Source organism: Lacerta agilis, chromosome 1 (assembly GCF_009819535.1).
Source record: "Lacerta agilis isolate rLacAgi1 chromosome 1, rLacAgi1.pri, whole genome shotgun sequence".
Classification (NCBI taxonomy): domain Eukaryota; kingdom Metazoa; phylum Chordata; class Lepidosauria; order Squamata; family Lacertidae; genus Lacerta; species Lacerta agilis.
Window position 1 is genome coordinate 48,543,052 of NC_046312.1, and position 24,256 is coordinate 48,567,307.

Sequence of the window (24,256 nt, forward strand, 5' to 3'; positions counted from 1 at the left end):
ACAAATAGGGCCCAAAATTCTTTGAGGCGGGAAATGTGCTTTAAAGATACAGTATGTATGCAACCTTTGTCAATATTCATGGAATTTTACTGGTTTTCTCCATTGTATCTTTTTATGATGCCTCACTGTAGAAAAGGCTCAATTTAACAGCTGTGGCAATGGTGGGGTACATTTCTTTGCTTGCAGACATACTACTGTTTTTTGTTGAATGGGATTGAATATAACTGCATCCCACAGCAACCACACCAAAGAACACACAAGCTGCCCTTTGGTTTACTCCCATGAATATCATAGACTGGTGCTTGTAGTTTCACTCTGAACTTTGAACATTGAACTATATTTTTTGTATTGAAATTGCTGGAAGAAAACCTACTTCAATCTAAATATATCTGCTTTCTGCCCAGAGCCCTGAATCCGATGAACTATAGGCAACTTCTTTTACTCTCTCCTTCTTGAAGGCAAAAACACAGGCTAAGTGTGATTCTTACCTTTGTTACTCTAAGATAAATAAGGTCACATAACTTACAACTTCTTATGCTAAGGTTGTAACCCTAGCCACACTTGAGGATTTCCCATTGTATATTGTGAGGCTTGATTCTAAAAGATCCTGCGTAGGATTATCCTGCACCGCTATTTAACCAGTTACAGGTGGGTAGCCGTGTTGGTCTGCCATAGTCGAAACAAAATAGAAAATTCTTTCCAGTAGCATGCACACGAAAGCTCATACCAAGAACAAACTCAGTTGGTCTCTAAGGTGCTACTGGAAAGAATTTTCTATTTTGTTTCGCTATTTAACCAGATACATTCACCTTAGTCACAGTTCTGCTTTGCTAACTTTTCAAGTAGTACCTGTACTGCTAAGTTCACTTTTTTGCAATTGACAACAAAGGAGATTGAGTACTTGGTCCAGAACCTTTATTGAGGTTTGTGCCAAGATATGTTTCCTTCCTTAGGCTTTTAGTTACCTGTCATGTTTGACCAGTATACATACATCTCTAAATCATTGTGCAGGTGCTGAGCTTAAGTTTTTTAACGCCCATGTTTCTCAGTAACCTTTTGCAACCATTTCTTCAGGCGGAACACATGGGTGTAGAATCCATATTTGCCATCACGATCACAGCCTTCTCCCCATGAGACGATACCCGCCTGATACCACCGATTATCTGTTGGGTTCTGGAGAGAGAAGAATGCAAGAACACCAAGGAAGAGTCAACATACTGGGAAAAAGCATATAGGTCAGATAAAGAGGGCAAGCAGCAGCAGGACTCTATATTTCAAGACTTTCAGAGCCCATAGAAGGTCCAGATCCAGGTATTTCTTAGTGGAGCTTTATGACTATCTCTTTTCTAAAAAGAAGTATCACCCTTAATCGCAAAGATGTGGGATGGGGGGCTTGTTGCCCAACAATGCATGTGAAGATTGACTTATCAATATAAATCGGATCCACAAGCTTGTTTCTATGTCAGGTGGAAAGCTTTGCCGCACCCCCCCTCCATGGAGGGTAGCATTCGCTCAGGGCTGTAACGAGTGACCACCTGACAGTGGGAGGGACTGAAGCCCATAGTGGGTAGGGCTGACCAGCAGACTGCAAGATGACAAAATCTTCTCTTGCCAGAGGCTGCAGTGATTGCTTTCTAGGCTCCCTGCGTACATACATCCTTGCTGAAACGTGAGCGCTGTTCCTCTCTCATTGATCCCGTATTTTAAGCTCTGGGCCCACCAAAGAAGTCATGACATATGTCACCCTTTTGCTGCCACTTGACATTGATGTATTATGTCACTGAGCATTACACACACCTTCATGACAAAAGGCCCTCCACTGTCACCTTCACATGCGTCTCCTCTTTGAGAATCCTCAGGACTGTACCCTAAACAACAAGAAAAAGGCATTTGAGGTTGACAATAGTGGATTCAATCTCTCCTGTTTTCCTTTTGCTGCTTTTCACCATCTGATACAGGTACTTAATCTTTTAGAAATCCGTGCCTGTGTACTGCCTTCTCAAGCAACCAGAAATCTTTTCCACAAAAGTGGGGCATCAGCCCTTAGTTAGCTAAAACTAGGATCTATCTCCATAAATTTCCCTGTTGCTTTCACTATTCTTCCATTTAATTGTCATTTCACTATGAATTGGGATCAGACTGAGTGTGTCTGTACAGCAGTGTGAGGTAGATCAGATAATGCTAGGGGGACCCCATTATGGATCTCTGCAGCCTGTTTTCATCACTCCATGCATTTGCTTCACCATGTGTGTATCTGTCTCTTGTACAGGATACAAGCAAATACCTGCTAAATGTATAAAGCACTCCTGTCTCACCTCTAGAGTCTCAGCTTACTTGGTGTTTCTTCTCAGCTGAGCTTTGTCAAAGGCACAGCCTGGTGTCCACCCTGGATTTTCATTACACTGCCCACACAAATACATTATTTCCTCTCCCCACTCCAGGCTGGGAGTTCCTGGCCCGTTGCAATTTTGCTCGGGGCCTAGTGCAAGCTTGCCTAAGTTTCTCGCATGACTGGTGGTGCCTTTCTTAGCATTAAATTAGAGGACATCATGTAGGCTTATGGGTCTTCCTATTTTGTGCAGCAGCTTCACTCGGGGAACAGTACTAGCCAGACCAAAGGGAAATATCCCTCCCTTAGACACAGCTGGAGGCCTCTGAGGTATTACCCAGTTTGTGATGGGAGGCCACTTGTCAATATTCTCCAGACTGTCACCAGCCAAGGGAATTGGGGGTAGGAGTATTTACATGGCGAAGGAGAGTTCCGTCTGTCTTGCAGTGGTCTCTCAGATTGGCTCATACTCTCCTTCCCTTGAAACTTTGGCTTGGGCTCACTTCCAGTTGAAATCGTTAGCTTTTCCTTCAGTATTCCCAAGCACACAGATACATAACCTCACCAGTTTCTCCCTCAGTTGAAAGAACGTATCAGATTCTAAGGAAAACATACCTGCACAGAACATGTTGTCTGTCACTCTAATCTTGGTGGATGCCTTGCAAGTTTCCTGTGGCACAATAGGGAGGTTCACCTGCTGTAGTATGCCAGGCAGAGGTGACCTGCCAGTGGTCCATGTCTCTTGTAGGTTTCCCCAACCAGTCACACGCCCTTTGTATCCCGTTAGCATCAGGCTACAGAACAAAAAAAACAACACAAACCACAGTAGCTTAAAATCAATTGGGTTGACATTTGTAGGCAAAACATCTTTCATTATGCACATGTAATAGTTTGTCTTAATCCTAATTACGCTGCTCCAAAAAAAACAACCTGGTGTCTCCTGTGTGCGCTGAATTCTTTAGCAGAGACCAGGGTGCTGCAGGAAGGAAGGCACCCATGGTGAAGTCATCTGTAGGTATCTAGAGTACGTAGGGAAGGAAGCAAGGCTAGACTCTAGCAATACAATGGCAAGTTACAGCAAACAGCATGTTTCCATTTTGCTCTTTGCAAAATCCTGAGTTTTCCAGACTGTGCTTTCATTGTTTTCCTGCAACCGTGGGAATAGAAACACTCCTTAAACAGTCTGTCCCTTGTGTGCATGACCCCTGGCCTACAAGGTGCAATGGCTGTGGATGTACAGTCCACGCATACTTTACTCTGCACTCGGCCTCTTTTGCACACAGCTGCCACATATGCATTCTATTAGGCAAGAAGAACAAACACCATCCCTACCAGTAAATCCATCATTTGTCTTCAGGTTCAGATCTTCCACCCCAGGTCTGCACACGGGGCTCCTTTTGCAATCAGTACTTTGGACTAGGCACTCGCGGTTAAGATCTGTCTAAACTTAGGCTCCCTATTCATTTTGTACTCTTTGCCCATCTCTGCTTTTTAATTCAGCACAAATGGCTGAGAAGTGTGTGTCCAGCCAGCTTCCTAAAACCCTTCTGCTAGGAAATCAAGTGTTCCACCTATTCTCTTTAGGCAACCCACCTTCTGTTGAAGGCAACTCCCTTCAGGAAACAGAACCCTTAAAGCAGGGGTGGGGAAAGCTTTTCAGCTTGAGGGCAACATACTCTCATAAACCATCTTCTGGGGGCCACATACCAATGATTGGTGGGACCAGAGGCCAAAGTAGATGGAGCAATTGAGTTGTAACCTTCTGCACACTTAAATTGGAAGTAAGCCAAAATGGGATGAGTGGGACTTATTTAAGGTTACTTTTAAGCTCTCAATATCATGTATGTTAGCTGCACCCTACACTTTCCTAACAGTTACATTGCATGCTGTTTTCTAATAAAGAAGCTATTGAAGCTACTGCTACTACTGGGAAAATATGAACAGTTGTGTCCTATATGTAAGAGCTCCAGCTTTATTTGTCTACCTTATTCAGTTCATGGCAACCAGGGCCTGTCCAAGAAATTTTGCTGCCTGAGGCAAAGAACCAAATGGTGTCCCAAGTACAAAACCCGTCTGGACTAGTCTTTGGATCTTACTTCAGAAATGGCAACAGGACAGGGTCCTCTACCATGTCTGAGGACAGCAGACTAGTTCAGAAGATGCAGGGCAGCTTGTGTGGTACACAAACATCTTGCTGCTGCTCCCTACCACCCAGCATCCACTGTCTCAGTCTGCCTAATAGCAGGACCAGGCCTGGTGGCAACTCGCATCCTGCTAATGAAGACTACCCATCTTCAGTGGAAGGCAGAAAGGGATTCATTAGTCAATCCCAAGGTTGCCTTTTCCCAATGTTGCTGCCATTCCAGATTTTATCAGTGGTAATACTGGGAAGATGCATGTTTGAGAACAACACAACCTACTTAGGTGATGACACAATGTCTGGATGGGCCAACTGTCCACCTCACCAAAGGTTTACAAACCACTAACTTAACTTGACAGGTTCCCTATCATTTTGAATGGGGCTGCTCCCATTACAACCATCACGTTCTGTCTCCTTACCTTTGAACAATCTCTTTAGTGGGTAAACAGATTGGATGTATATAGTTGCTGAACTCAACGGGCTTCTTCAGTAGTAACAGTGCAATGTCCCGGTCTAGATTCTCCTTCCAGTTGTACTTGGGGTGAATGATGACTTTCTCTATCATCATAATTTTCTCCATGGTCCTCTCATAGCTGAAACATTTCCCCAAGAAAGAGAGAGAAGCAATTGACATATTTAAATACTGTCATCTAGATGCCTTGACTACAGTTTACAATAAGCTCAAGCAAAGTGGATGGTGAAATGGGACTTTTGGAGGCTCCTTAATTGTAGCAAGGGAAAAATACAGGTTGTTATGTTCAGGTAATGTGTCTCCATGGGAACTAATTGCTAGGGAATTACTTTTTGATACAGGAACACTCTGGGATGTACTGGATAGGAATGAAATATCATGAAAGTGGGGTCATAAGCATAACTCCCTCCCCTAAGTAAGAATGATGTAATCTAGGTCTGTGTTTTTTTCTGGGCAAGGGAACAAAGGAGACTGCAGTTTTCAATGTGGCAGAAAGAGATGATTTTATGGGCTCTTCAAGTTCAGAGAAATTGCCTTCATTAGAGTTGCCTCTCTCTGGAGCTTGGGCAATCAAACTGGCTTTCTGTTAGTATGTTTTCCCTAAATCTATGCTCAGTCTGTATATTTGTCAATAAACTTTAAAAACGCCATAACCTTCCAGAGACCATCATACAAAGGAAACCAAAGCTGGGTAAATGCTAAGCCCCTGGGACTTCTGACCATTTGGAATAGTGGGGCAAGCCTAAGAATGATATATAAAATGTGCATACTTCGAATTTAGTGTGGATGCATGACACCTTGGATCCTGGAAGATTTCCCTGACACCAAGAAGCATGGTTAGTGTTCTGCATGCCCAGAATCAATTTTGACTAAATGTCAGGAATAATTTTCTGACGGCAAAAGCTGTTTGACAGTGGAACAGACTCCCACAAGAGGTGGTGGACTCTCTTTCCCTGGAGGTTCTTAAGCAGAGGTTGGATGGCCATCTGTCATGGATGCTGAGATTCCTGCATTGCAGGGGGGTTGAACTAGATGACCCTCAGGGTCCCTTCCAACTCTACAATTATAGGATTTTGTCTGTGTCCCCAAATGGTTTCCCTTTTCCCATATAGAAAAGAGGCATTTATATAGAGCTCTTATGGCCTATGGTCAGTATGTAATTTGAAAGATTTATAATTTCCTTTCCGATCTCTTACACCTTCCGGTCGTGTTTGCCAATCCGTACAATGATGTCGTCTTTAGTGAAATTCTTATCCCAAGGTGGGTAGAAGATGCAATGGGCAGCAGTTAGGATCCAGCGATCACTGATGAGGCTGGCTCCACATAGCAGCTCCTGGGGGCTCCTCCTGAATAGCATCACTTGCCTAGAACAAAATAGGCAGGGGAAGAGATGCAAGGCTTAGTGTCTTAGCCAAAATAGCACATGACCAGAGCACAAGCTGCAGAGAACAAAACAGACTAGCATGTTTCCACTGCACTGACAGGCCATTCTTGTGCTTCAAAGGAAGAACAACTGAAACACAAATTGCAAAAGTCTCTTCCTAGGGTTGCTAGTGCCATTTACGGAATTCCGGTAGACAGGCATGGGAATGGAACATAAGCAACCTCAGTTATGATGCTTACCACGGAGAACTGCCTTTTTCAGCATCAGATCCCTTCACAATTCGGCCTCCCAGATAGGAGTCCAGCAGCTCCTTCTCAGTCTTATCAGATATGCCCTGCTTCTCAAACAGAGGGCGGGAACCACAGTCTGGAAATACAGATCCAGTCTTCTGTAACTACCCAGTTCTCATAAATGAACATATATTTCATAAGCTAGCATTTCTGCTACAAGAAAAGAATAATTGGTGGTGACTAAGACATTGACTCGGAGCTGGAATTTTCCCTCATCTTGTTGGAAAGGTGAATAATGGGAGTTGATTTGGAGCATTGGTTTGGTCCTGGACAGTCTATATAAAATGCTCTTTTTATTTGTTTCAAAAGGTCTACATGAAATTTAGAAGACATGTGAAGGCAGCCCTGTTTAGGGAAGTTTTTAATGACTGGTGTTTTAATGTATTTTTAATCTTTTGTTGGAAGTCGCCCAGTGTGGCTGAGGAAACCCAGCCAGATGGGCGGGGTAAAAATAAATAAATTAACAACAACAACAACAACAACTAATACCCCCTCCTACAGACTGTGGTTAGCAGCCACCATCTGAAAAGAGACATTTCCCTCCCCACATTCACTCAAGAGGAATTGCCTCTTCAAAAATGATAGTGTGCTTCTTGCTCCAGCAGAACTGGGTTGAGCCATTCTCAGGCAGTGTATGCTTGAGAAGAACTGACATCAGGTTCTTTCATCAGACAGCATCTCCCTCACCAAGGCACGTCAGGGCCACAGGAGAAATGGGATTTCATCAGGTCCAACTGATGCCATAATTTTCCAAAAGTGAGATAAACAAGAACATTCACACCAACTAGGAAAAAAATAGCCTGAGGAGAGTTTGGAGAGCTAACATTGTTAAGTGGCTGCTTCAATGAAGGCAGGAGAGCAAACGATTCTAGAAGAACCTGCTTGCTTTTCTACCTTTGACCACAAGGTGGAGCCAGTAACCACAATCAGCAAGAAGAGAAACCATTCCAGCCCCTGTGCCAATACAGTATTAAAAAAGGGTCCGATTATTCAGCAATGTGTTGTACGAAGAAGCTGTGGCTTAATTAATTGTTATTTTTCTTTCTTTTGACTTTCTTTTGGCCCTCTCACCTGCTTCGCCTTGACCAAATGTCTTTGGATCAAAGAAGGTTTTGCGTTCTTGGACAGTAGTCCGGCCTGCTCTTTGTTCTTCATCGTAATCAAAATCATCCACGAAACTTTCTGAAAGAGAAGACCAGGGTGGAGAAGAACTTAATTCACAGAAGTGTCAGTCTCCTCATTCCTGCTAAATCCACTTTCTACAATGGCCAGATACAAGCAGGGGCAGGGGGCAATCTTCAGGAGACTCCTGCACTTTAAAAAGTTATGTATTTTTTGGGGGGGTGTTCAGCAGGTGTTGCCTGTATGGCCATCTCCTTTTCTACAACAGGGGTAGGCAGAAGAAAGATTGGGATCTGTGGGGAGGTCTTGGGGCGATTCGCAATCTCACTCCCAGTTATCTACCAACAGCAATAACTTACGCTTCCCATGCCATGTTCTAAAAGGATGAAAAAGAGTGCTTGGGTGAAAACCCAGAGCAGGTTTGTGGTTCTGTTTACTGATCACAACTTCCTGGGCTCAGCATGTGTTCTTAGCATATTTCTGCCTGGCTGGGACATTATTTTGCACTTGGCTGGCCCGCCCCTCGCCTCCATGCCACAGCTCCGCAGGCCAGCCAGCGGTGAAAAAAGCCGCTGAAAGGGGGGGGGAGGAAAGCAAAGCTCCCCCCCCTTTCAGCGCCTTTTTTCGCCACTGGGCTCCCTGGGCTGAGCCACGGCATGGAGGCGAGGGGCAGGCCAGCGAGTGTCACCCTCCAGGGCAGTACCCGGGGCGGCCCGCCCCTACTCCCCCTTGCTCCGCCTCTGCTCACACTGTCGCGGGGATTCAAACCGCCGACCTTCTGATCAGCAAGCCCTAGGCTCTGTGGTTTAACCCACATCGTCACCTGCATCCCTACATAACCATTAAATGGCACAAGAGCCCTGCCTTCTGTTCTTCCTGGCCACCCTATCTACTTCCTTGCTGCAGGCCACCAGAGAAAAAAATTAAGTTAGTGGAAGCCCATCATATCCGTGTGAAGCTTTCAACACGTGCACAAGCAATACCAACACGCATACATGACTCCCAGCATGCATCTGGCTCTCCCACATAAACCACCCTTCCGTCTCATCTTAAGAAACTCCTCTTTACCACAAAAAGCAAAGGCCCGTCTCCTGCAGGCTCCTTACCGCAGTAGTTCAAGTCACAATAGTCAAAGGTCACATTAGGACGGTTGATGTAGCACCAGACGCCTTCATCGTCCTCATCGGGGTTGCGGCAATAATTCTGCACCAGGTTAGGATTGCCCTGGAAGGGTTTCCCATGGCTCATTGCTCTTGCTTGTTCTGAAGCCCATGGCAAGCACTGGGCCCCGGAAAGGGTGACGGAGAGGGTCCCCGTATACTGCAGCCCCTTGTTTGGCACACAAGGCCCTTGCTTCTTCTGCTCTTGCCCCGGGGTCCTTGGCGAGATTGGAACCGAGGTCCGGTTCTCACCTGAAAAAAGAGGAGCAAGGGAACCATGACCATCATTTTGTTTAAGAAGTTCTCCTTCACCGTATCTAAATTGGTTTTAGAAGAGAGGCTGTGCACATATGCCTGGAATTGAAAGGAGGGACCTAATCAAACTCTACTTCACACATCTTTAGGCAGCCCTGTTTAGGAGAGTTTTTAATGTTTGATGTTTTATTGTGTTGGGAGCCGCCCAGAGTGGCTGGGTGTCAGGGACTCTGCTGAGGAGGGCTGCACTGTGGAGGAAAGGTGGGAGCCTCCCCCTCCCCCCCCCCCTGCTCCTGATCAGGATCCTGAATCTTCCCAGGAGCAGGAGGACAGTATAGATTTGGAACAGTGGTTTGCAGAGGGACATAGTTCAGAAGGCAGAAGCTGGGAAATACTGGATGGGGAACAGCTAGGAGAAGAAATGCTGGGAGAGAGAGAGTTAGCAGACTCCCTTTCACTGGAAAGTGTTCATCGGCTCAGCCCAAGGTCAAGGAGAACAGATAAGGTGGCTGCTCAGAAAGCACAGTGGTTGCGAGATCAGGTTGCAAGATGCAGATCAGGTTGCAAGATGCAGAAGTGACGTAGGTGACTAAGGAGGAAGTGGGTGGAACCCTCAGTTGGCAGCACCTTCATTCCCGGAAATGGATCATTTGTTCTCTCGCTGTGATAATTTAAAATTATAACTGGTAAGAGACTCTTTTCGCTTTGTTCCGCTTATCTACTGGCAAAGGGGGGGGGCAGGGGAGGAAGCTGAGTCCCTAAAGCCTGACACTGGGGAAACCCAGCCAGTATAAAGGGTGGGTGGAGTATAAATAATAATAATAATAATAATAATAATAATAATAATAATAATAATAATATATTATTATTATTATTATTATTATTATTATTATTATTATTATTCCTGGAGCATCAGCACTGAGACTCACCACACACAGGTACAGCACACTCTTCTGCGCGCACGACTGGGTTTCGGGTGTAGCACCAGGGCCCCCTTGTGTTGTTGTTTGGATTCCTACAGTAGTTTTCAGTGAGGTTGGCACCCAGATGGGTTGTTGTGTTGAAGCTAAAAGAAAGCACAATACACTGATACAGGGAAACAGAAAATCCCTCCTCTTATAGTTGGGCTCGCAGTAAGGGAACTCTGGATCTTGCGTCCAAAAGGACTGCACTGCAGTTTATGGCATGTTCTACATGAAAAGCACTCCCTCGGAAGAAGAAAAAGAGGTGAAGCCCAGACACAGATAGTCATGTACAGCAATCACATGTCTGCATTTCACTGTGCACTTGCATTAAGAACAGCTATGGCCGGCTATGGCTTTCCGCCCGGCATGTGCACACCACATGTTCATGTACACCAAAATGCACATATGCGTGTGCACAGATTTCAGATTTCACACACCCCCCTTCACCTGATGTGATTGGCTGGGCATGTCCTCCATCAGCTATCTTGCAGCAGCTCACGCCTGTTGGGAAGGGCCGCTGTGTTTATCTGAAGACATTCAAGCTCTTACTCAATTGTCCCTGTCGTCCATATTGTTTTCATTCCCCTCAAACCACATTGCTTACAATTTCCCCTACCAAGGATAACTGAGGATAACTCTTCATGCATTTGATGAAGTGGATACTAGTCCTTGAAAGTTTCATTTACATGGTTAACTCAGTGATTCTCAAAGGTTTCTTCTCCTTTCCTCAAAAAATTCTCTTCCCAGGAACTGCTATAGAAATCCTACATACTTCAAAGGTTTTTTTTGGGGGGGGGGGTGTCTCAGGATTCACATTTATTGTCATGCTACTCTCGCCTGCAGATCCCCCTTTTCCCTAAAGCACCCCAATATTCCCCTGTACAATATTCCCTTGCACTTTGTGCTTCCAATTAAAACCCAAGATGCACAAGATGCAATGGTCAGGCAACTGGATCCTTATTCTCTGCTCAGACTCTCCATCCAATGTTGTATGAAGGCAAGTGGAAGTCAGGCTTGAGTTGCCTCCAGTTCAGAGCAAGCAAAGGGTGGCACAGAAATGCCCCCCCCCCCCCGCAAACAAGCAAGCAAGCAAGCAAACTTACTCAGGTTTGTGAGGAAATTTGCTCGACCAGTACTGGCATTCAATTCCTGACTTGGTGAACGAAATGGATCCCCTATAATTCTGCCCCGCATCTTTGACACAGTCACCTGTTGGAATAAAAAATACAGGATGCAGTAAAATGGAACAGCTAGCAGCATATTCAGAGAGTCAAGACATCTCAGTGGCTTGGATGTTGGCTGATACACATAACAACTGCTAGTTCAGAGGTGCTTCTATATCCCCTGGTTTAGCTACACTTGATTGCTCTACATGTCAGAAGGGGCAGCTGAATCTGGGAACTGACTCCATTGAAAAGCATTGTGTTTAAAGGGTCAGCAGAAAGAACACAGAGAGAAAACACTGTGCTTGAAAATACATGTTCTATCAGTGGTGAGAGTTTGGGGTAGACCATTCACACAGGCAATCGTTCATTGATCAAGACGCATTTGGCACCCAAGCCAAACACAAGCCTTTATCTATATTATTGTATTTAATATCTGTTTATATAATTTTAGGTCACCTTTCAGGGTGCAACTCCTTCTGAAGATTATATCAACATGGAAAACCATTGAACTATGTTCAATGTACAACATTTGCTCCTAGGCTGCCCTTGGTGCTGAAAAGAAAATGAAGAAAGTGCTGGGCAATTTTTATTTTGTTTACATTGCTCTATTGCATATGCGAAGGGGTGGCTGGATCCATGCTATACTCTGGAACAGCTAAGATGCCCCACAGACTTAGAAGGACCTCAACTAACTTCTTAGGTCAGCGCAAGGATTTCCATGTGCACAGTGGAGCATCCCCTCTTCTCCTTTCCCCACCCTCCTCAAATCCCCCTGCCTCCCCAAATTGCTCTGGAAGGATGGGGGAGAACCGCAGAACAGGTTTAGGAGTGGGGTGGAGAGAAGAGAGGAAGGGAAAGATTTGTTGAATAAACAGGAATCCTCTTACTGGTGGAATTAGCTGGGTATCCCTGCAATGGGTTTGTTACAGAGTATAATAATGTTACGCAAATATTATATTTGCTAATTGGTTTTCTTAACAGATAACCCAAAGTGATATTTGGGCACATCACACATTGCAGGAGACAAACATGTTTTTGTTTTTAGAGATACGCATGTGTAGCAAGGAACCAGGCTCTGGCTCTATATCTTTTATATTACATTTGTGAATTTCAAAACCCATCCTGTCTCTCTCACAAGTTACAATATTGTTAGTGTCTACATTAGGCAGCAGGTCTCCCCCATGCCCAGCTCTGCCACCAACTGCCCTGTGGGCAAGAATCCTGATGACCTGTTCTATCTTCATATTGTTTATTGTGAAATTATGAGTATAGTTCAATGTTCCTTTAAGACTCCATGCAAGGATTTGTATCCTGAAATAACTGCAATGCATATAATAAATGGTATATAAATCATGCACATCTGCTAAAATGTTGTTTGCAGCAATGTCCCTCTGCGAGTTTAGGGAAGAGACAGGGACTCTCCTGAGAATAGTGCTTATCAGTGATCTTGCCTTATGTAGAATTTGCCTCCAGCCCCTTCAGAGAAAGCAGATTCCTTGCACTCACCACCACCAGGGCATCACAGATTCACTGTTAAGCTGCTTACCTTTCAGGCACTCATCAAGAGCTGTTCTGGGCTGCTTCTGAGACTTACATACTGGGGAGAGAATAATACAATTCAGCTTAAAGGGATCTTTAGCTCATAAGAACAGCTCTGCTGCATCAGACCCACCAAGACCCACCTAGTCCAACATTTGGTCCTCAACAGGATTGGCCATGGGAAGCTTGCAAGGGGGAGTGAATGCAACAGCCCTCTCTGGAGTTGTGATTTCCAGTAACTGGTACTCAGAGACATGCTGCCTCTCTGATATTGAGAGCAGCACCAGAGGCGTAGGAAGGTCAGGTGGTACCCAGTGTGAAATTTTTTTGTCAACCCCCCACATTTCTTTTTCTTTCTTTCTTTCTTTCTTTCTTTCTTTCTTTCTTTCTTTCTTTCTTTCTTTCCAAAAATAATTTTACGTTATTTTATATTTTCCTACAAAGGAATGTGGATTATGGGCCTCTGATAACAAGGCGGCGACTGTGGACAGATACTTAAATCTACAGGATGGATTGTGTTTTGGCTCCACTGAATTGAAATTTCAGCTTTCACGACATATGAAAACAGCCAAGTAAACAGTTATTTTCGTGGAGCAGGATCAAGATATTAATTGATATGCATGAAATCTCACATATCACTATATAATCCCTAGTGTGGTAAGATAAGACCTTTGGAGCAGGCATTTTAAAAAAAAGTTTTTTAATGAACTGCCCTAGTAGGGCAGTAATTGTTCCTTTTTGACACCCCCCTCCATGATGGAACACGGGACGACCCGCCCCCCTGCCCCCCCTTCCTACGCCCCTGAGCAGCACACAGCCATTGGGAAGGAGTAAAGCAACTCTCATTTTCTGGCTCCAAAAGCCCACAAGGGGTGAAATCCAACTGTCCCTGTCTGCCAGTGTAATTGACTTCCATTTGTGCAGCAGGAGATCTCCTTCTTCTCTTCTCCACCCCCAGTCCCACAAATTGGCTGTGGAGGATTAGGAGACCACCCGCAGCAGATTTATGGGGGCCTCAGGGGGAAAGACAAGCAAAAATTCCCATTGCACAGATGTCACATGACAATGGATTTCACCCAAACATTGGGCAAGGATGAATTAGGGAGAAGTTTCTGTTTCTCCATTTTTTAAACAGATGAACCAGTCTTGCCAGTAAGAAACCTCTGGCAGCTGCTGTCAGTGCCACTTTAATGAATATGATGTGTTGCTTAGGGATAGGCAAATAGCAAGGGAGAGAGCATTAGTGAAAGGATTGATCCTATGCCGAAAGAAGGATCTAGCCAATGGGTGGGAGGACATTGGCAGCAGCAGGAGATGAAAGTTGACCAAGTCCAGCTGACCAAGAACTAAACATGAATGGATGAAGAGCAGCAACATGAAAAACTTTGAAGTTTGGCATGGTGATAGTTACTGAAGGGACAGGAAGAGAGAGAAACTGGAGGGCATGGCTGGAGGAAATTAGTTGATACAACTGTGGGGAAAGTGTGTGTGTGTGTTATGGGCAAAGTAGCCCTTAATAGTTGGGTCAATTTAAATAGTATGACTGGATTAGTTTGTGCAATTGGACTTCCACAGCAAGAGCTCCAAGATCAAATATGGTAACAGAAGAAGGAAGAATTAAGATATGCTAGTATTATGTTTGCAACTTTTATCATTCTATGCATGTTTACTTGGAGATGTTCTGCTGATTTCAAAGGATTTAACTCCAAATAAGTATTTGCAGGAACTGATGCTCTGGGATACGCAAGGCCAATACTAGCCATTGACATAGAGACATAATTCTCCAGAGCCTGTGAAAGCCAGATCTTGGAATAGGCTAAGGTTCAGTGGTAGAAAAGACCCTGATGTTGGGAAAGATGGAGGGCACAAGGAGAAGGGGGCGACAGAGGATGAGATGGTTGGACAGTGTTCTCAAAGCGACTAGCATGAGTTTGGCCAAACTGCGAGAGGCAGTGAAGGATAGGCGTGCCTGGCGTGCTCTGGTCCATGGGGTCACGAAGAGTCGGACACGACTGAACGACTGAACAACAACAACAAATATACAAATAGTAAGGGTATTTGACAGGAACTTCAGACATGCATACCTGAGTATTGTGCCCAGAATATATCCTGCAAAACAAAAGTGCTCACTTAGAAAGAAATACCCAAGAACGAGTAAGTCAATTGATGCAGCTCTACTGCTCATGCTAGAAAGGTCTTACCCTGTAAGCTGTCAGGATGAGACACCACTCTGAGCTCTTTGGAGGCAGCATGAGATATGATTGTCATGACTCAACAAGAGAGGGGACACATCCGATTTTGCTTCTGCCATCAAATTAAATCTATTGCAATTATGAGGTGCATATAGCTCTAGGGTAACTACTGCATGAATTAAACCAGCCCTCCACCAGCCTTCCACATGTTGTTAGACTCCAGTTCCCATCAGCCTCAGCTAGTGTGGCCAGTGGGCAAGGAATGATGGACGTAGTAGTAGTCCAACATCCACCCATTTTAGAAGGACGAATTTAGATCTTTGACATGGCTAGCCAGTATATTTTAATATAACAACCTTTAAGGTTTGGAGTCTAGGGCTTGCTGATCAGAAGGTTAGCGGTTCGAATCCCTGCCACGGGGTGAGCTCCCGTTGCTCGGTCCCAGCTCCTGCCCACCTAGCAGTTCGAAAGCATGTCAAAGTGCAAGTAGATAAATAGGGACCGCTCCAGCGGGAAGGTAAACGGCGTTTCCGTGCGCTGCTCTGGTTCGCCAGAAGCGGCTTTGTCATGCTGGCCACATGACCCGGAAGCTGTCTGCGGACAAACGCCGGCTCCCTCGGCCTATAGAGCGAGATGAGCGCCGCAACCCCAGAGTCGGACACGACTGGACCTGATGGTCAGGGGTACCTTTACCTTTTTAAATATGGTGGTGGCATCTGCACCGGGCCTGTCTCCACTTATCATCCTACAGCAGGCTTCCTCAACCTCAGCCCTCCAGATGTTTTTGGCCTACAACTCCCATGATCCCTAGCTAGCAGGACCAGTGGTCAGGGATGATGGGAATTGTAGTCTCAAAACATCTGGAGGGCCGAAGTTGAAGAAGCCTGTCCTACAGTATCACCCAGTCTTTAGGAACAAGAAGAAGTCTTATAATTCATCTTGGAAGTTCTGTCAACTATATTGCTTAATGGATTATTATACAGAAACCATTCCTGTTGTCTATAGCATATATAAAAACATGTATGGGGATAAACGTCTTCCCTGGTTATTTGGCTTCTAGTGGAGGTTATTTCTCATCTGTTCCTCTAAGAGAAGAGATTCTACCAGACAACAGACTCCTTTTGAACGATTGGTCAAAGATATGACACATTATGTAAAGGGACAAGTTTCTATATGATACAAATTTATTATTAATGCCTCATTTGGGTCCCAGAGTCAAAAATCATGATGGGAATTTAATTGGGACATACAGATAGATGAGAAATGTGGTGGTGTAGGAGAGCTGGAAAAAAAATGTCACATCAGGCAACCAATGCGCCCCTTTGGTTTCAGATAGTACATGGGTAAAGGGTAAAGGGACCCCTGACCGTTAGGTCCATGGGTAGATGAGTCTAAAAAACCCAGGACACAAATTTTTCATGGCCCTCTAGCGGCTATGGTGGCTCACTTACCAGAAGTAATGTATTTAGTGTTAACTCTGGAAGTGTATACTCGATTCTGACCAAACTAAGCCTCCTAGATTTATTTTTATAAATCTTTATTATTTGTAAAGGGTATCTTTGTTTGAACAATTTATTATTCCTTTAGAGCTGTGCCGGGTCTTTGCACTTTGTCCTTCCAAGCTGTGATGCATTGTGGTTTAAATCCCTTATTATTTGTTTCTTTTCTTTTTGTTATGTTTGCACTTTTTGTTATTAAATTAATGCGTTTTTTAAATAAAATAAAATAAAATAATTACAACATCTGGAAGGAGACTGTGGAATTAAAGCAATCCACTGTTCCCCTAGGAAACCAGGTACAAACCTCACATTGGTTGCTGGGCCCCTGAATATGTGACTAACAGGCCTTGTTCTGCAGGAAGGAAAATGGAATGATACCTACTGTTTGGGCATTAGACTCAATGGCTTCACGGGCTTCTTCATAGTTGCACGGTTCCTCCAGGCACTCCCGTTCTAGATTGCCTTTGCGCATCTCTTCTAGGTATCCTTTGTTGGCTCGCCTCGAGCGCGTCAGCAAGGAGAGTGCTTGCTTCTGATCGAGAAAGACTAGCAAGAGCAGAACACCCATAAGTCAGTCCTTAGTGTGGAGGCTCATTCACTGGGGCAATTGTAATTCTGAAGGACCATTGAGCAGGAAGGACCCTACAGCCAGCCCTCTCCTCCAAGACATGATTAACCACCACAACACAAACACAGAAAGAGCAGACAACACAATCTGGACCTCAGTGGCCCAGAAGCAGAACTGGGCACCTGCAGAAAGCTGCTACAAAGAAAATTTCCAGATGATTCAGTCCATGGAGCTACACCACACATGGTGGAGAAGGGCAAGCCATTCTCATGTTTTCAGTATAATGTTGCATGTTTCAGGATATCAGCTCTGCATTCCTACAATGCTTTTCACTACGTAGTCTCCAGCTGCCTGATTACAGATGTAATACATTGCCCAACCATTGACAGTCTTGTGCTACAACAGACAAAACAGGAAATTATGTCAAATGCCCAGTTTTTACTTCTAGATCTCAATGGGTCTGATCCAACACTATTGTCAGTGGAACTCCATGTGTGCAGCGCTGGATACGACCCAGTGTGAATTTCTCACCTAATCTTCACCTATATGGCATTTATTTATTTCAACCATTTGCATGCCTCTTGGCTGCAGTCATTTCTAAGCAACATGCAGGAGACCCAATACAATAAGGAAAAAACACGAGTTTAAACTATAAAATCAGAATTCAATAAAAAAAAAAAAGACTGCTGGAATAAGAAAAAAGTATTCACTAAGGACCAAATAGAAAATAATATTTCTAGCCTATTCTGGTCTTATGGTGGTAGAACCAAGACTCTTGTTCAGTTTAGTATCAGGGTTGTGCCCAGAACTGACCACTTCCAAATGGTAGGTTTCTTTCTGCTCTATGGACACTTACCCTATTCCTGTTTGCACAGAAAAATGTATTTACTCAGCCCTCGTTCTGTGTGCCTCTTTGCTGGCATGTGTGCTGGTCTCTGTTTGCCCACCCCAGAATCTGAACCTTTGTAGTCCTCTCATTTCCCTTTTTCACATTCAGAAATTAGAACTTTCAGTCTCTGTCATGGGTGGGGAATGTCTGGCCTATAAGGCTAAATAATTATGCCATGTTGGTCAAGCTATGCCTACCTTCCAGTCATCTGATGATACTAGGATTTGATACTAGGTGATACTAGGTTTGAGCAGGTAAAAGGGAAGCTAGGCTGGAACAAAAGGGGCTCCTTAAGATGATTGTTCAATGTTTCTGAAGTCCTGCCAACCAGCTGGTTGGTGGGGCTTCAGAAGAGCTGCACGCTTGTCTTCTGAAGCCCCAACAATCATCTGTTTGCCAGGACCTCAAAGCATAGTGCATGGCTCTTTGCAAGCTCCTTGCAGAGGCCTGCATGAAGAAGAGAAGAAGAGAAGAGTTTGGATTTGATATCCCGCTTTTCACTACCCGAAGGAGTCTCAAAGCGGCTAACATTCTCCTTTCCCTTCCTCCCCCACAACAAACACTGTGGGGTGAGTGGGGCTGAGAGACTTCAAAGAAGTGTGACCAGCCCAAGGTCACCCAGCAGCTGCATGTGGAGGAGCAGAGACACGAACCCGGTTCCCCAGATTACGAGTCTGCCGCTCTTAACCACTACACCACACTGGCTCTCCACTGAAGCTCTGAACACCCAACAACCAGCTGATTACAGGGGGTTCAAAGCACCATGTCACCTGACATAATTGTAACATCAGCTGATTGACAGGTATGTCTGCTACTCACCCATCAAATTTGGCCTGTGGGATGGGCAGGGGTACAAATCCCCCCATGTGATTAAAGTCTAGCAACAGTTGCTGAAGGATGAGGAGGGAAAAAAATCAGAGCTACCTCGCAACAGAGAATGTCAAGCTAGGGGTTGGGTTGGAACAGAGGCAGCCTTCTCCAATCTGGTGCCCTCCAATATTGTCAGACTCCTACTCCCATCAGCCTAACAGCAAGTATAGCAAACTGTCAGGGATGATGGGAACTGTAGTCCAGCAAAATTTGAAGGGTATCAGGTTAGGATAAGGTGAGACAGGGTTTCTGATCAGGTCTCCTCTATTGGAGAGAGAAACAACAGGGTGCCCTGTGGCAGCTTGAAGGCCAACAATTTAGCAGAAGCTTTCGTGGACTAGGACGTGGGTGGTGCTGTGGTCTAAACCACTGAGCCTAGGGCTTGCTGATCAGAAGGTCGGTGGTTCGAATCCCTGTGACGGGGTGAGCTCCCGTTGCTCGGTCCCAGCTTCTGCCCACCTAGCAGTTCGAAAGCAGTGCAAGTAGATAAATAGGTACCGCTCCGGCAGGAAGGTAAACGCCGTTTCCATGCACTGCTCTGGTTCGCCAGAAGCAGCTTAGTCATGCTGGCCACACGACTTGGAAGCTGTCTGTGGACAAACACCGGCTCCCTCAGCCAGTAAAGTGAGATGAGTGCTGCAATCCCACAGTCATCCGTGACTGGACCTAATGGTCAGGGGTACCTTTACCTTTACCATTCATGGACTAGAGTCCACTGTGTAATTTTTTAAGATGCCACAAGACACTGTTGCTTTGACTGCTGCAATAGACTAATACAACTGCTCCTCGGGAAGCTGCCACTGCAGGCAGAAGGCTGTATCCATTGCAAACCACTGAAATTGATGGACGTGAGCAACATAAGACAATTATTTTCAATGCATTACTTAACGTATTGCTTAGTTGGATACAACCCAGAGAGCACACCCTGCTTCTGAAGTGGTTAAACTGCATAGACATGCCCCTTCTCAGAAAGGTATTTAAGGAGTACATTTTAATCTTTTGTTAAGTGCCATGTTCCTGCTAACTCTATTAAGAGTAAAGAAGAGCATTCCCGTTAAGATAAAGAACTCCAACAAAGAGGCACCCATTGGGGAACCTCCCTTCTCCTCCCACCCTGCCCCATCAATCTTATGCGTTCTGTTATTCAGGTGTGCAAACTCAAGTACAAAAGCTAAATGATAACTGGTCTGGAGAGAGAGTTCTGGCACAGTGCTGCCCCACCTCCATAATCTTTCCTCATTTATCACCCAAGATCCTTCCTGCTCCAAAGCTGCGAGTCTCTGAAACATGGAGTGACTAGCCTGCCTCTCTGTACAGCTGCCACATCCTCTCCATCTCAGCCATGCCATGACAGTCTCTTTCAATGGGGCTGGTGCTGGGATTCAGGGTTGTAGGTCAGTTGTAGAGCCTCCCTTAGCATGCAGAAGGTTCTGGGTTCAATTGCTGGCATCTCCAGATAGAGATGGGAGGGACCCCGGAGAGCCACAGCCAGTGAATGTAGACAATGATAGATGGACCAACGGTCTCAATATAATAAAGCTTCCTATTTTCCCTGGATGCTTGATCTGCCACACTGAACTTCCAATGTAGGAGGCCAACAGACTGAGTATTGCTATCTGCTCTACTAGTCAATTGCAACACAAGCCTACACGTTTCCTCAGAAATCCCAGAGTTCAACATTCATCCCCTTAGCACATGTTCTTAGAATTGCTGCCTATTCACTGCTGAGCAGGCTTGATTTCTTCAACCTCGCCCCTTCCTTCTTCCTTCCTTCCTCCCTCTCTCCCTCTCAATGACTTACCCTGGTTGTAGCTCAGTGAGAGGTCCAGAAGAATGGCAAGGAGAAGGGTCCTCAGCATTCTGGTTCTGCTCTGTCCCATTGTGTGTGCGCCTGACTGCAGGAGGATTGCAGAGGAAATGGATGAAGAACGATTGCAGCCCAGCCTGGGTTAATGTTGAACCAGGATGAAGAAACAGGAACCAGGTCACAGTGTGTCAGGGACAGTAAGTTTGAGAATCTCACTATCTCACCCATCCTGGTTTTTCTCTCCCTCCCTTGCATTTTTGCTTTCAGGTGCCTTGGTGGCACAAGCAACCAACGGAACAAGAACAATTCCATCCATACATTTAGATTGTTTGTGGTCTCAGAACACCAAATAAACATAGACTGACACTAGGAAACAATATGCACATCATATTATTACTTCATTATTGCATAAAGCAGAGGACATTTGGCTATCCTGGCTTAAAATAAGGGAACTGCCATTGTTTAGGATATTTAATCCAGATGCCGAAAGGTCTATTCCGTCTTTACTTCTGTGATCCTGTTCTAGAATACACTGAGAGACTGAATGAGTTTCTTCTCCCTTCCACAATTTATAATTCTTTGATTCTTGGATGTCTCTCAGCAAAATATCCAATGAGATCCCCATGACTCCTTTCTGAATGCCCAAAGAGATGTGCTTGATTATATGTGTGTTGGAGAGGAGTCTGAGAAGTCAGAACAATTGGAAGACACCAAGGAGTCAAGTCATTAAATATTTGCATCCTGTTTAGGTTCATTTGTATTTTTTAAAAATTTTCCGTTTAATTGTGGTTTGGACATAAATGAACTTAAAACAAATATTTGTTATATTGACCAGCCACTTTTAATGGGTAAATGTAATTTTCAAACAGATGCATGTCATAAACTCTTCAAGATTGTAGTGCAAGATGAATAACTATTGTATTCACTGAACACAATATTCAATATTCATTGAATACAATATACAAAATTGAATACAAAAACTTCATTGGGTTCAAATGGGTATGGAAAGGCAGCTAAACTCAAAGGCCCAGAGCACCTTTCAATGAAGAAAGGCTTGAGAACATGGGGTTTTACTTTAAGAAGGAACACAGAAGTTTGTAAAATCATGAATGCTTGGAGCGAGCAGCTAGAGCGAAATGTCTTCTGCTTTCATAACACTTATGTACACTCAGTGTAGCTTAACTGGGACTAAGTCCAGGACTTGAAAAGGAAGTACTTCTTCACACATAATGTAAGACAATAAGATGTGGGGATAGTCACTAGCAGCTTGGCAACTTCTTAAAAGGATTAGGCAAGTTAATAAAGGCAAGTTTCATCAAAGTCTATTTTAGTTAAATGCTGTGCTATTTTTCGAGAAATTCACTCACCATGAATGCCTTCCTCATTCTCTTAGTATGGCAAAGGCACCCACCTGACAGGTGCCAGAACTGAGTTCGAGTGAGTTCTCCCTGAAAATAGCTCTGACTAAATGGAACCTCCATTTTCAGGGGCAGCACAGCTCTGACTATCAGATGAACAGAACACCACAGAGTGACTATTAACTTGCTTATGAGCTTCTAGAGACATCTGACTGGCTACTAGAAACAGAATGCTGGGCTTGATAAATCCAGCAAAGCAATTCTTATCTTCAAATTTATTGAGATGAGTCTCATTGATAAAATAATTAAATTAGGAGTCAGTACAGTTAGATCTTGAAATTCTTAGTAGTAGCTTAAGGCCATAATTTGAGCCATATATTTTTGAACAAAAGAAATTAGCAACATCAAATTCATCACTTGGAATTTAGGTCTTTGAAGGTTCCAAATTAGTCCACCGTTTAATAAAACAAGTCCCTACCCCGTCCTCATCTGAGACAAACTGTAAGTGTAGGAGGAGCTTAGAGAACTATCAATCTCAGGCCTCTTTCTCTCGCTCTTCTCTGTCTCTCTTCTGTGATGGTCTAGTCAGTATTTGTTATCTCCATCGTAGGCAAGTAAATATTAGCATTAGGATAGCTGGGAAGTGACTCTTTGGCCACTTGTACAAAGAGCAATTGCACAGTCCCCGCCTCCAACAGATTGCAGAGTTTGAAGAACACAGAGTCTCTTTCTAACACACAATAAAGCAGAGAGATTTGAGAAATGTCCAGTTCTGGGTCTAGCTTACTGGGATATTTAGGCAGAGCCTGAGTTCAGCCACAGGAGAACATCCAGACAAAGAGTTCTGGCCCATGTATGAAGGGAAACTTTTGAAGAACATTCACAAGCTTTCAAGACTACAACACTGCTTCCTGTAACATCTTCTCAAACCTGAACCTTTGTGAAGGCTGAGATCAGACTAGTTGCCCTCCTTAGTTCAGCATTTCTAACTTCCTGAACAAGTCCCCTTTCCACCTTATAACATCTGCTACAATCTCTTTCCCATTCCTACATACAGATCTAGTAAATATTAATTAACTGCCAATCCATCAGGTTGCAGCAGAAAGAAAGATGGGAAGCAGGGCCACTCAATTATCTCCGCTGAGAGGCTATCTCCATTTGGCTCCACCTCTCCTTGACTTGTTTACGTTCAGACTGGTCTTTGCAATAACTTCGTAAATTAAAAACTGGTACCCAAGTCTGCTTAATTCTCGCCACCTTCTAAACATGTGACACAGAAGATAGTAAACTATCTTGTGCGTTCATTCTCTTATGTAAGTGGCTCAAAGAGTCTTTTTGTCTCTTTACAGTATTATCACAGGACCCCCAACCCCTTGTTTTCAAACCATGTGCATCATGCAAACAAGTGCATATGCTTAAAAGACTGGCATGAGTCACCTCCCTCCAATCCGTGATTGGTTGGGATCAGTGCAACCAACAAACGTGCTTGACACCACATCAGCAATGACAGAAGATAGATATTTTGACTCATACATGGGCTTCTTGAATTTTGGCATCAGCAAGTCACTTTGCAGCTGTGTCAATATTGATACTTGCAAAAGCTGCACCACTCTCTTGGAAAAGACAAAAAAACATACATGCCAGCCATTCTAGATCACTGCTCCAAATCCTACTGCCTCAGAAGACTGCTTCCTTTGTGACTGCTTGTAAATGTACCACTGGGTGAGCTCAACAGTAGGAAGTCAGTAATCTCTAACATCCAAACAGTTTGGAAATTTAGGGGTAGCAGAGACATAGGAAAAACAACAAGTGTAGTTATGTGACCTATTGCTACCCGCACCAAATGACAGCTGGCCCATCCTAAGTATCCAAGAAGGAAGCATGTGGTAAATGAACACCACTTTGCAGAGGCTGTGACTATATAATAAATAATGTTGTTGACAATGGGAGCCACCTAGCTGTGGGAATACGTTTTAAGGTGTTCCTGCACCTGTCCACTTTAAGGTAACCTTCCACACATTGCACGGAAGGCAAGGAGATCTGGCAGAGGTTTGCTGCCTGGATCCCTCCGCGCTGGTAGCAAAGCGCGCTAAAATCAGCCTCAGTAACGGTCAGTTAGGAGTTTCCCGCCCAGAAACTCACCCAGATACAGTGTTGTGATTGGTTATTGTTAACGTTGTGACGATGTTCAGTTTACTAATAAAAGGCCCCTGCTCTCTGTAGCGGTGTGTAGAGTGCGCGAGACAAGCCA

At 44.4% G+C, this 24,256-nt stretch overlaps 1 protein-coding gene across 1 annotated transcript; it reads right to left on the bottom strand.

The window, feature by feature from the left end:
• Window positions 1-900: 900 nt before the first annotated feature.
• F2 (coagulation factor II, thrombin) lies at window positions 901-22,509 on the bottom strand. The gene is made up of 15 exons (XM_033148747.1): window positions 22,484-22,509; window positions 20,642-20,784; window positions 16,896-17,059; window positions 14,907-14,931; window positions 12,830-12,880; window positions 11,221-11,326; window positions 10,082-10,218; window positions 8,844-9,149; window positions 7,687-7,797; window positions 6,565-6,691; window positions 6,138-6,305; window positions 4,889-5,062; window positions 2,945-3,123; window positions 1,798-1,868; window positions 901-1,173 (listed from the first exon to the last, which is right to left on the bottom strand). Exons 1-15 carry the CDS (start codon window positions 22,492-22,494, stop codon window positions 1,030-1,032), a joined length of 1,917 nt encoding a protein of 638 aa, XP_033004638.1. The 5' UTR covers window positions 22,495-22,509; the 3' UTR covers window positions 901-1,029.
• Between the last annotated feature and the right edge of the window lie 1,747 nt (window positions 22,510-24,256).